This window comes from Triticum aestivum, chromosome 7D (genome assembly GCF_018294505.1).
Source record: "Triticum aestivum cultivar Chinese Spring chromosome 7D, IWGSC CS RefSeq v2.1, whole genome shotgun sequence".
NCBI classification, from domain to species: Eukaryota; Viridiplantae; Streptophyta; class Magnoliopsida; order Poales; family Poaceae; genus Triticum; species Triticum aestivum.
In genome coordinates this window covers 463,793,170-463,803,871 of record NC_057814.1, presented here as the reverse complement: position 1 = coordinate 463,803,871, position 10,702 = coordinate 463,793,170, and the positions used below count along the sequence as shown (strand labels likewise).

The window sequence follows — 10,702 nt, the reverse complement described above, 5'->3', positions numbered from 1 at the left end:
TCGAATCCAAGATGACGTTAGGGCTTTAGCCTTTTCTTCCCTTTTTTATTTCTTTAGAAATTAAATCTTTGCCTTGTGTCTATTCAAATGGCAGAACGCCTACACGTTCCTATTTTTAAAAACAACACGAAGCAGGGTATATTGCGAAAAAGGCACGGCACTGGCACTTTGGTACCTCGAAAAGGAAAGGAAGCGCGCAAATGTCAGGCCGCCGTGTTGCTTGTAGATATTGCTGAACCCACACCCCCAATATTCAATGCCATCCGGTACGGTCAGTGCCACAACCGCTTCAACCGCCGATTGAATTCACAAACCGCCCGCTCATCAACAGCCTCCATCAAATGAGGCACGTAATTGGGATGCAATGTCATGCGATACAAATCACTTTCAGTTTTATTACTCACGAAAAATGAAATGAGAAGAAGGGATTCCTGCTGGACGCGGGCTCCACCTCTCGCCTCCCAATCCTTTTCCCTCCACTCCACCCTCCAGAATCACGGCAGGGCACACGCTTCCTCTGCTTTCCGCTTCACAGTTTCACCATTCCGTCGACGCCGCCCCTCCCCCTCCCCCTCCTCCTCCTTCCCCAGTGGTAAACAGCATCCGGTAATCCAAAAGGGAGGGGGAAAGATCGAAGGAGAGCAGTTAAACAAGCAGAAAAGATTCCAGAAATCAAGAACACGTTCCCACTCGGGCACCGGCGCCGTCCGTCCGTCCCTCCGTCCAGCCGATAGATAGGCCCCGTCATCGGCACACACATTATAAGCCCAGCGCCATCCACGCCTCCCCTCCTCTCCCACCCGTCCCTCCCTCCCTCCATTGCCCCTCCAGGAAGCCAACCACCAGTTGGAGTTGGTTCACACTGTCCGAGCTGTCAGCCCATCGAGGCGGAGAGAACAGAGCCACCATGCCCTCCGGCGGCCTCCTCCTCGCCCTGCTCGTCGCGGCCGCCTTCGCCGCCGTCGCCAATGCCGCCGTGTCCTACGACCACAGGGCCGTGGTGATCAACGGGCAGCGCCGCATCCTCATGTCCGGCTCCATCCACTACCCGCGCAGCACCCCGGAGATGTGGCCGGACCTCATCCAGAAGGCCAAGGACGGCGGCCTGGACGTGATACAGACGTACGTCTTCTGGAACGGCCACGAGCCGGCGCGCGGGCAGTACCACTTCGCCGACCGCTACGACCTCGTCCGCTTCGTCAAGCTCGCCAAGCAGGCCGGCCTCTACGTCCACCTCCGCATCGGCCCCTACGTCTGCGCCGAGTGGAACTTCGGGTAACCAACTCAATGTGATTCTTGTCCCCCAGCGCTCATTCTTGTTGCTTCCTTGGTGGTGATTTGGATCGTTTTGGGCGGTGTTGCAGTGGATTCCCTGTTTGGCTCAAGTACGTGCCCGGCATCAGCTTCCGGACGGACAACGGTCCCTTCAAGGTACAGTGCTGGCTGAATTGCGATTTGGGTTTGATGATTTGACGACGGAGCTGAGATGAACTGTGGACGCGCATGGGCAGGCGGAGATGCAGAGGTTCGTGGAGAAGATCGTGTCGATGATGAAGTCGGAGGGCCTCTTCGAGTGGCAGGGCGGGCCCATCATCCTCGCCCAGGTGGAGAACGAGTACGGGCCCATGGAGTCGGCCATGGGCGCCGGCGCCAAGCCCTACGCCAACTGGGCCGCCAAGATGGCCGTCGCCACCGACGCCGGCGTGCCCTGGGTCATGTGCAAGCAGGACGACGCCCCTGACCCCGTGGTAATAATCTCATGCCATCTCCTTCTCATCTCGCCATCGCTGCCAATGAATGCCATGGCGGCATGTCCCATGGCGCATTGCCGAAAGAGCAAATTGCGGTGCCAGCTACGTAGTGATTTAACCACTTCGCTTTCTCGCGCCGGGCACATGCTTCTGCCGTTAGGACATCACATCACCGAATCAAGCTGCCCACTTTGCAGCCTGGCACTGCCACCACAAAATATACTCCTACTCTATGCTAGCTACTAGTAATTCGTTCCTTTTCTTTTTAAAATTGAAATATTTGTCAGCTTGTGCTCCCCGGGTAACGATGAACGGGTTCGTGTTGGCCGCATGCAGATAAACTCCTGCAATGGCTTCTACTGCGACTACTTCAGCCCCAACTCCAACAGCAAGCCTACCATGTGGACCGAGGCCTGGACTGGATGGTAAGTTCGCATGACACGACACGTGAAAAATGAAAACCCTCGATGAACTGCACCGGAATTGCAACCTGCTGCAAGCTCACGACATTGTTGACACGGCCGATTTGTTGAAGGTTCACGGCGTTCGGCGGCGCGGTGCCGCACCGGCCGGTGGAGGACATGGCGTTCGCCGTGGCCAGGTTCGTTCAGAAGGGCGGCTCCTTCGTCAACTACTACATGGTGAGCCACCGAGGCTGGAGCTACCACGTGTTGTCACTGGGATTTCAGTTGTAGTGGCAGTGGCACCTAACATTTGATCTGTCTTTCTTTCAGTACCATGGAGGCACAAACTTCGACCGGACCGCCGGCGGCCCGTTCATCGCGACGAGCTACGACTACGACGCGCCGATCGACGAATACGGTACGTCGACCGTTACGCCATCTGTGCAGCAAGCAGGATTCAGAAATTTCAGTTTGTGTTCTGCTTTTCCCGGGTGCAAGAAACAGTTGCAAACTGACGGAAAACCATTGGTGGCATGGTGCGCAGGTCTGATCAGGCAGCCGAAATGGGGTCACCTGAGGGACCTGCACAAGGCCATCAAGCAGGCCGAGCCGGCGCTCGTCTCCGGCGATCCCACCGTCCAGCGCATCGGCAACTACGAGAAGGTTCGGTCTCGTCCCATCCCATTCCATCCCTACACAAATTCAGGTGACGAGAGAGCCAAGAAATGCTTCTGAAACTGATGGAATATCTGTTGCTTGTGCAGGCGTACGTGTTCAAGTCGAGCACCGGAGCCTGCGCCGCGTTCCTGTCCAACTACCACACGAGCGCCGCCGCGAGGGTCGTGTACAACGGCCGGCGGTACGACCTCCCGGCCTGGTCCATCAGCATCCTGCCGGACTGCAAGACCGCCGTCTTCAACACCGCCACGGTACGGCTGCTCAAGAAAGAAACAACACAAGGCAGCCTCAACTGAACGACAGCATGCCCTGACATTCTGTCGATTTGTGGCGCAGGTGAAGGAGCCGTCGTTGCCGGCGAAGATGAACCCGGCGGGGGGCTTGGCGTGGCAGTCGTACAGCGAGGACACCAACGCGCTGGACTCGAGCGCCTTCACCAAGGACGGCCTGGTGGAGCAGCTGAGCATGACCTGGGACAAGTCCGACTACCTGTGGTACACCACCTAGTGAGTGACGGACTGGCCATCTCTCTCTGACTGTCTCCATGGAACCATTCATTGACCTCCGCTGATCTCTGAATTTTCCCCCTGATGCAGCGTCAACATCGACTCGAGCGAGCAGTTCCTCAAGTCCGGCCAGTGGCCGCAGCTCACCATCAACTCCGCCGGCCACACGGTGCAGGTGTTCGTCAACGGCCAGTCCTTCGGTACTGTCTGAAACTCTGAATCTTTTTGTCCGGTATATCGATCAAATCGAGGCTGAATGTTACTACTTACTGATGAACATTTGTCCGTGTCCCAGGCGTTGCCTATGGCGGCTACAACAGCCCGAAGCTGACGTACAGCAAGCCCGTGAAGATGTGGCAGGGCAGCAACAAGATCTCCATCCTCAGCTCCGCAATGGGCCTCCCTGTAAGTTTTGATCTCAGATTCAGGCTGCCATGGCCATGGCACCTGCACTGTCTCGGTCCTCAGGCCATTTCTGACATGGTAACTCTCTGGCAGAACCAAGGGACACATTACGAGGCCTGGAACGTGGGCGTCCTCGGCCCGGTGACGCTGTCCGGGCTCAACCAGGGGAAGAGGGACCTCAGCAATCAGAAGTGGACGTACCAGATCGGCCTCAAAGGCGAGTCGCTCGGCGTCAACTCCATCAGCGGCAGCTCCTCCGTCGAGTGGAGCAGCGCCACCGGCGCGCAGCCGCTCACATGGCACAAGGTCAGTGCAGAATCTTTATCGACATTGCCATTTCACTGAACTTCAGTACAGTTCTGAACCTGGTTTGGCTCCTGACCTGTAGGCCTACTTCGCGGCGCCGGCGGGCAGCGCTCCGGTGGCGCTGGACATGGGCAGCATGGGGAAGGGACAGATCTGGGTGAACGGGAACAACGCCGGCCGGTACTGGTCGTACAGGGCCTCCGGCAGCTGCGGCGCCTGCAGCTACGCCGGCACCTTCAGCGAGGCCAAGTGCCAGACCAACTGCGGCGACATCTCGCAGCGGTGGTACCACGTGCCGCGGTCGTGGCTCAAGCCCAGCGGCAACCTGCTCGTCGTGCTCGAGGAGTTCGGCGGCGACCTGTCGGGCGTCACGCTCATGACGAGGACGACATGAGGAGCGGGAAGACGTACGGGAGGAGGAAGATGGCATGCAGAAATTGTGAATAATCTGGAGGAAAACGGATGGATGGATGGAGGAAGAGGGCACACGAATACATGTCAGTACATACGGCCTAGATACGGATACGGTTGGTATACGTACAGTCGTACAAAGACTAGTAGGCGTAGTATTTATTCATGGAGAGCTAATTAAAGAGTGTTGGCCGGCGAGGGTCGCCGGAACAGTAGCTCAGGCGCGGCGGCCGGCCGTCCTGCCGGCACACCATCGTTGGTTCTCGATCACAAATGTACTTCGAGCCGTTGGTAGGTGGGTGGATCTGCTCTCAGGCCTGCGCACGCAAGTGCTTTCTGAAGTAAACTGAATCCCTCTTGGTCCTGGGGGAATTATTTTCTGAAAATCGTCCATTCCTTCTGAACATGTTCTTCAGAAGTTATATGGCAAATCCCCAGTGGTTCATTGATTCCAGAATTGTTCACTTCTCGGTGAGCACTCGTCCACTTAGAGAAAATAATTATGTACTACTCCCTCTGTCCCACAATATAAAAACGTTTTTGCTACTACACTAATGACAAAAACGTTCTTATATTATGGGACGGAGGGAGTAGTAATCATCCAACTAACATTCATCATTGTTTGTAAAGTTAAGTTACCTAGAGAAATGATCTGCCATCCATCTGGATTAGTAAGGCATGCAAAAATGCAGCCCGGTGCAAGCTTCTGCTTGCGTAGGATCCGGGGAAGGATCCGACCACTTTCGGTCTATAGTAGACTCGAACCCATGATTTCATGGTCACAAGGCAACAACTTTACCGCCGCGTCAAGGCTCCCCTTCATGATACCAAAAATATATTGTTACAAAATTCTTGTGAATAACACATGCTTCCCTAGATAACCTGGGCTCTGGTTAGTATTTCGCGTTCAACTGCAGCAGGCCCAGTTTTATCTGAAGGATTTTTTATCTAACTGATGGAATTTTTTATTTGAACTGACAGGATTTTTTTTACCTGAACTGAAAGGTGTTTTATTGCCTCCTCCGACCCCCTGCTGGCCTGCTCTAAGTTTGAACTGACAGAAATTGTTTGATCATGTCTCCGCTGACTGCTCAGTGAGTGAGTGAGTGAACGGGGTGCTTCAGAGGCATAGAAGAACATGCAAAAAGATGTACGTACGTGTGCAGCGATCTGAGGCGAGATGCAGAGAGTGTAAAGACAGGGTTTCGATGCCCGGTGGATGCAAGTGAAGTGCTCATGAACATGGCCAGACTTTTATTATCTCAAGGGGTGCAGCACAAGTGTATATATTGATGAAAAGTTAGTAAATGTTGTAAAAGACACTTGGTTTCAGATAAATGAAAACCTGAGTGGTATCTCTTTTGGGATTTTTACATCTGTGCCCCTGGTTTCTTAGCCATACTCATTCATCCCCACACCTTTAACTTTTGCTCACTTTTCCCCACTTCCTTACCCGAAACCCTCAGAACTGGTCACAAATGTTGGATGCCGTCGGGTCAGTGCTTTGACCGTTAACTCTGACGAGTGGGGCCGCGCTGACTATGTCGCCCGTTGGACCTGATGAGTGGGGTCGCGGCGGACGGTGCCGTGGTTAGCCCGTTGGGCCTTGGTTAGACTTGGGTCGTGCGCGCGCCGCAACGACAGAAGCCTGTTATGCATGCACGACATGTCCAGCAGCTAGCCTGCATGCATGCACGTAGCTAGCCTACCTGCATGTGCCGCCGCCCGCCGCCACGATGCGCTGACCGGCCTCTTTTTCACGCGAGCCGCCACGGACGCTGGCCGGCCTCATTTTCACGCGAGCCGCCACGGACACAGGGACGGTTGCTGCCGCTGGTTCGTATCATCTCCCACGCGTGTCTCCTCGATGTAGAGCATTGTTTCACACTTTTCGATCCACTCGCATCTATTCAACGTGGCAATTAAAACCTGTTGGCAATTAAAGTGGCATATCGATCGACGCGGCTCGTTTGAACGTAGCAAATCCAAAGTGCGGGCGGTGCCACTCCCCTTCCCTTCCCCTTTCCCTATTTAAACCACCACCCCTCCACCTATTCTCCACACATCCATTTGCGTCGCCCCCTTCTCTTCTTCACCCAAACCCAAAGCACTCTCAAAGCGAGGCGAGGATGCAGTACAACGGCCCCACCTTCGAGCTCCCACCGACCGTGCCGGAGAGACGGTATCCGGCCGGCGTCGTCGTGGAGAGGACGCTCCGCGTGTGGGCGTTCTCACGCTGGAGGGGTGCCAGGGGGTTTGCCGAGTGGTTCCTCCGTGCGGGCTTCGCCCACCTCCCGGCGGGCTCGCCGGTGATGTTCCGACTGGAGGAAGTGCGTCCAAACTCCAGGACTCCGCCGATAGGGCTCACCGTCACCTTCACCAACAGATTTGATGTGTACTACTGAAGGAAATATGCCCTAGAGGCAATAATAAAGTTATTATTTATTTCCTTATATCATGATAAATGTTTATTATTCATGCTATAATTGTATTAACCGGAAACATGATACATGTGTGAATACATAGACAAACAGAGTGTCACTAGTATGCCTCTACTTGACTAGCACGTTAATCAAAGATGGTTATGTTTCCTAGCCATAGACATGAGTTGTCATTTGATTAACGGGATCACATCATTAGGAGAATGATGTGATTGACTTGACCCATTCCGTCAGCTTAGCACTTGATCGTTTAGTATGTTGCTATTGCTTTCTTCATGACTTATACATGTTCCTATGACTATGAGATTATGCAACTCCCGTTTATCGGAGGAACACTTTGTGTGCTACCAAACGTCACAACGTAACTGGGTTATTATAAAGGTGCTCTACAGGTGTCTCCGAAGGTACTTGTTGGGTTGGCGTATTTCGAGATTAGGATTTGTCACTCCGATTGTCGGAGAGGTATCTCTGGGCCCACTCGGTAATGCACATCACTATAAGCCTTGCAAGCATTGTAACTAATGAGTTAGTTGCGAGATGATGTATTACGGAACGAGTAAAGAGACTTGCCGGTAACGAGATTGAACTAGGTATTGAGATACCGACGATCAAATCTCGGGCAAGTAACATAACGATGACAAAGGGAACAACGTATGTTGTTGTGCGGTTTGACCGATAAAGATCTTCGTAGAATATGTAGGAGTCAATATGAGCATCCAGGTTCCGCTATTGGTTATCGACCGGAGACGTGTCTCGGTCATGTCTACATTGTTCTCGAACCCGTAGGGTCCGCACGCTTAAAGTTTCGGTGACGATTGTATTATGAGTTTTTGTGTTTTGATGTACCGAAGGTTGTTCGGAGTCCCGGATGTGACCACGGACATGACGAGGAGTCTCGAAATGGTCGAGACGTAAAGATCGATATATTGGACGACTATGTTCGGACACCGAAATGGTTCCGGGGAGTTTCGGACATATACCGGAGTACCGGGGGGTTACCGGAACCCCCCGGGGAGTTTAATGGGCCAAGATGGGCCTTAGTGGAGAAGAGGACGGGCGGCTCGGGCTGGCCGCGCGCCCCCTCCCCCTCTAGTCCGAATTGGACAAGGAGGGGGCGTCGCCCCCTTTCCTTCCCCCTCTCTCCTTCCCTTCCTTTCCCCCTCCTACTCCAACTAGGAAAAGAGGGAGTCCTACTCCCGATGGGATTAGGACTCCTCCCTGGCGCGCCCTCCCCTGGCCGGCCGCCTCCTCTCCCTGGTCCTTTATATACGGGGGAAGGGGGGCACCTCTAGACACAACAATTGATCTCTTGATCTCTTAGCCGTGTGCGGTGCCCCCCTCCACCATATTCCACCTCGATCATATCGTAGCGGTGCTTAGGCGAAGCCCTGCGTCGGTAGCATCATCATCACCGTCACCATGCCGTCGTGCTGACGGAACTCTCCCGTGAAGCTCTGCTAGATCGAAGTTCGCGGGACGTCATCGAGCTGAACGTGTGCTGAACTCGGAGGTGTCGTACGTTCGGTACTTGGATCAGTCGGATCGTCAAGACATACGACTACATCAACCGCGTTGTGCTAACGCTTCCGCTTTCGGTCTACGAGGGTATGTGGACAACACTCTCCCCTCTCGTTGCTATGCATCACCATGATCCCGTGTGTGCGTAGGAAATTTTTTGAAATTACTACGTTCCCCAAAAGTGGCATCCGAGCCTGGTTTTATGTGTAGATGTTATATGCACGAGTAGAACACAAGTGAGTTGTGGGCGATACAAGTCATACTGCTTACCAGCATGTCATACTTTGGTTCGGCGGTATTGTTGGATGAAGCGGCCCGGACCGACATTGCGCGTACGCTTACGCGAGACTGGTTCTACCGACGTGCTTTGCACACAGGTGGCTGGCGGGTGTCAGTTTCTCCAACTTTAGTTGAACCGAGTGTGGCTACGCCCGGTCCTTAAGAAGGTTAAAACAGCACCAACTTGACGAACTATCATTGTGGTTTTGATGCGTAGGTAAGAACGGTTCTTGCTCAGCCCGTAGCAGCCACGTAAAACTTGAAACAACAAAGTAGAGGACGTCTAACTTGTTTTTGCAGGTCATGTTGTGATGTGATATGGTCAAGACATGATGCTATATTTTATTGTATGAGATGATCATGTTTTGTAACCGAGTTATCGGCAACTGGCAGGAGCCATATGGTTGTCGCTTTATTGTATGCAATGCAATCGCCCTGTAATGCTTTACTTTATCACTAAGCGGTAGCGATAGTCATAGAAGCAATAGTTGGCGAGATGACAACGATGCTACGATGGAGATCAAGGTGTCGCGCCGGTGACGATGGTGATCATGACGATGCTTCGGAGATGGAGATCACAAGCACAAGATGATGATGGCCATATCATATCACTTATATTGATTGCATGTGATGTTTATCCTTTATGCATCTTATTCTGCTTTGATTGACGGTAGCATTATAAGATGATCTCTCACTAAATTTCAAGATAAAAGTGTTCTCCCTGAGTATGCACCGTTGCCAAAGTTCGTCGTGCCGAGACACCACGTGATGATCGGGTGTGATAAGCTCTACGTTCATCTACAACGGGTGCAAGCCAGTTTTGCACACGCAAAATAGTCGGGTTAAACTTGACAAGCCTAGCATGTGCAGATATGGCCTCGGAACACTGAGACCGAAAGGTTGATACGTCTCCAACATATCTATAATTTTTGATTGTTCCATGCTATTATATTATCTGTTTTGGATGTTTATGGGCTTCATTAAACACTTTTATATTATTTTTGGGACTAACCTATTAACCCAGAGCCCAGTGCCAGTTCCTGTTTTTTCCCTTGTTTCAGTGTTTCGCAGAAAAGGAATATCAAACGGAGTCCAAACGGAATGAAACCTTCGGGAAAGTTATTTTGGAAAGAAAGCAATCCGGGAGACTTGGAGTGCACGTCAGAGGATCAACGAGGAAGGCACGAGGCAGGGGCGCGCCCACCCCCCCCCCCCCCCGGGCGCGCCCTCCACCCTCGTGGGCCCCTCGTGGCTCCCCTGACGTATTTCTTCCTCCTATATATGTACCAATATACCCTAAAACCTTCGGGGAACAGAATAGATCGGAGTTCCGCCGCCGCAAGCCTCTGTAGCCACCAAAAACCAATCGGGACCCTGTTCCGGCACCCTGCCGGAGGGGGGAACCCTCACCGGTGGCCATCTTCATCATCCCAGCGCTCTCCATGACGAGGAGGGAGTAGTTCACCCTCGGGGCTGAGGGTATGTACCAGTAGCTATGTGTTTGATCTATCTCTCTCGTGTTCTTGAGGTGATACCATCTTGATGTATCGCGAGCTTTGCTATTATAGTTGGATCTTATGATGTTTCTCCCCCTCTACTCTCTTGTAATGGATTGAGTTTTCCCTTTGAAGTTATCTTATCGGATTGAGTCTTTAAGGCTTTGAGAACACTTGATGTATGTCTTGCCGTGCTTATCTGTGGTGACAATGGGATATCACGTGATCCACTTGATGTATGTTTTGGTGATCAACTTGCGGGTTCCGCCCATGAACCTATGCATAGGGGTTGGCACACGTTTTCGTCTTGACTCTCCGGTAGAAACTTTGGGACACTCTTTGAGGTTCTATGTGTTGGTTGAATAGATGAATTTGAGATTGTGTGATGCATATCGTATAATCATACCCACGGATACTTGAGGTGACATTGGAGTATCTAGGTGACATTAGGGTTTTGGTTGATGTGTGTCTTAAGGTGTTATTTTACTACGAACTCTAGGGCTGTTT

General features: G+C 52.5%; 1 protein-coding gene across 2 annotated transcripts; it reads left to right on the top strand.

Annotated features, from left to right (window-relative positions):
- The first annotated feature begins 606 nt into the window (after positions 1-606).
- On the top strand, positions 607-4,913 carry LOC123165480 (beta-galactosidase 9). 2 transcript variants are annotated; one of them, XM_044583135.1, is made up of 13 exons: positions 614-1,275; positions 1,365-1,431; positions 1,512-1,748; positions 2,088-2,176; positions 2,287-2,392; positions 2,486-2,573; positions 2,700-2,818; positions 2,920-3,084; positions 3,170-3,339; positions 3,430-3,539; positions 3,635-3,744; positions 3,838-4,050; positions 4,133-4,913. In XM_044583135.1, exons 1-13 carry the CDS (start codon positions 908-910, stop codon positions 4,442-4,444), a joined length of 2,154 nt encoding a protein of 717 aa, XP_044439070.1. In that variant the 5' UTR covers positions 614-907; the 3' UTR covers positions 4,445-4,913. The 2 variants fall into 2 exon arrangements, with proteins under 2 accessions (XP_044439069.1, XP_044439070.1); XM_044583134.1 differs by having other exon boundaries at positions 607-1,275; positions 3,635-4,050.
- The last annotated feature ends 5,789 nt before the right edge of the window (positions 4,914-10,702 follow it).